This window comes from Amphimedon queenslandica, unplaced genomic scaffold (assembly GCF_000090795.2).
Source record: "Amphimedon queenslandica unplaced genomic scaffold, v1.1 AMPQUscaffold_6401_Cont21640, whole genome shotgun sequence".
Classification (NCBI taxonomy): domain Eukaryota; kingdom Metazoa; phylum Porifera; class Demospongiae; order Haplosclerida; family Niphatidae; genus Amphimedon; species Amphimedon queenslandica.
In genome coordinates this window covers 1-1,867 of record NW_003553307.1, presented here as the reverse complement: position 1 = coordinate 1,867, position 1,867 = coordinate 1, and the positions used below count along the sequence as shown (strand labels likewise).

At 35.4% G+C, this 1,867-nt stretch overlaps 1 protein-coding gene across 1 annotated transcript; it reads left to right on the top strand.

Moving 5' to 3' along the window:
- Window positions 1-356: 356 nt before the first annotated feature.
- Window positions 357-1,850, top strand: LOC105315980 (serine/threonine-protein kinase MRCK alpha-like; the record flags this gene model as incomplete). The annotated part of the gene is made up of 6 exons (XM_011410765.1): window positions 357-599; window positions 873-1,007; window positions 1,127-1,278; window positions 1,375-1,466; window positions 1,528-1,622; window positions 1,749-1,850. Coding segments are annotated over 6 exons (819 nt in total), but the record flags the coding sequence as incomplete, so codon positions are not given.
- Window positions 1,851-1,867: the final 17 nt, after the last annotated feature.

Below are 1,867 nucleotides of genomic sequence, written 5' to 3'. Positions count from 1 at the left end.
TACACTAATAATAATATGATACATGTACATGTACATATACGCACTATACATTGCACACATACATGTATATGTACATGTACATGTGCATAATATATACAAAATGCTAGTGTACATACTAATATAGCGCGTTAATGTCTTTACTTGTAGAATGATACACAATTTATGTTTTAATTTCTTTGATGTGTGTGTTTATTTCGTATCATTATAATAATGTTTGTATTTCTCATTATTTTTGACATAAACATTTACATTGTCCAGTGTGCATGTGTTGTACGTGTACATGTAATACGTTGGTTGTAATATGTTGGTTGTGATCAAAGCTATTGTATTAACTGTGTAAATTGTATTTTTAACAGAATAATGATTTGCAAGTTCGTTTGACTAAAGTACGTAACAGGACGATATCGGAATTGAATGAAGGGATGAAGGAGAAGGTTGATAAGTATGAGAAGGATAAGATCCAATTGAGCGAAGAGAAGAGAGAGCTCTCCTTGCAAGTTGAGTCACTCACAACTAAACTGGAGGAGTCTAAGAAGATACAGCAGCAGCAGGAAGAGGATCTAAAGGATGTAAAGAATCAGAAGGAGCTGCTCTCACAGGTCAGTGGGCATTCACATACCTGTTATGTGTGTGTCTGCTAGTATTCATTGATCGTTATGACAGCATGGGCTGGCCATGATTCATATTAGTAGCTAAAGCTCTTTGTGTAGCTAATGCACACTACAGCACATTAAACCATTGCTTGTTAATATTCAAATTATGGACTATATAAATGCGTGTTTTTCCTTTGTAATCCAATTGAAGTAGACATAATGTTATAGCAAAGGAAATATCATTGTATTCATCTTGTATGATGACTTTGTTTTCTGTAGTGGGAGCATCAAATTGCTGAAATCGTTCAACTTGTCTCTGATGAAAAGAACGCCCGATCATACTTGCAGACTGTTGCTAAAGGACTGGTTGAAGATGTAGAGAGCCTAAGAGCCAGTTCTTCATCCATTGGAAAGGTAAGTAAACTACACTTCTTATACATTTTGTGTACATACATGTACATGTACATGTACATACCAGTCATGTAGGATAGTCACTAACTTATAATTATTATGCCTCTTTTTCTCTCTCGTAGCAAAAAGAGGTTTGGGTTGAAAGGAGGACGCTGAGAAGAGACAAACTTGAGAGAGTTGAGATGCAGCAGAACTTTGAGAATGAGCTGAGAGCCAAACAAAGAGTTGAGGAGGAGCTGACGCACATAAGAACTCAACTGGCCCACACTGAAAGGTGAGACTGATTGAGATAAGTATGGAGGGGGTAGAGTTATTGATTCCATAAAAGGTTAATTACATCATCACTTATTTATTTGTTTTTTATTTCTAGCGATGTTGTGCAACTCAAAGCACAGATTGAGTCACTGCAGAAAGAGAATGAGAAACTCAATAAAGAGAATCAAAAGTATCGCATGGGATTAGGTAATCATTTTCAATGTTTGTATCATGATAATATCTAATGGTATTTGACTTACATGTATAGGGTCTCGAAATGACAGTTTTACAACTTCAATATTTCACCATCAAAGTGGGAATCAGCTTGAGACTAGCACTAGAACTGCACCTCAAAAACCCAAGGTAAAGTTACAAAATTAGAATGAAGTTTATTTTATATGAGTTCGTACCAATGTGCATTAAATAGAGTATTATTTTTGTTGTAATTTTTGTGTCATTAATTGTATTTTTTTTTCTCTTTATTTTCAGGTCATTACTGGGACTGAGAGGGAGGGCACTCATGAGTTGGTCGTGAGATCATTTGATTCTCCCACTAAATGTGATGCATGTACTAGTGTAATGTTTGGACTAGTGAGACAAGGAATGAT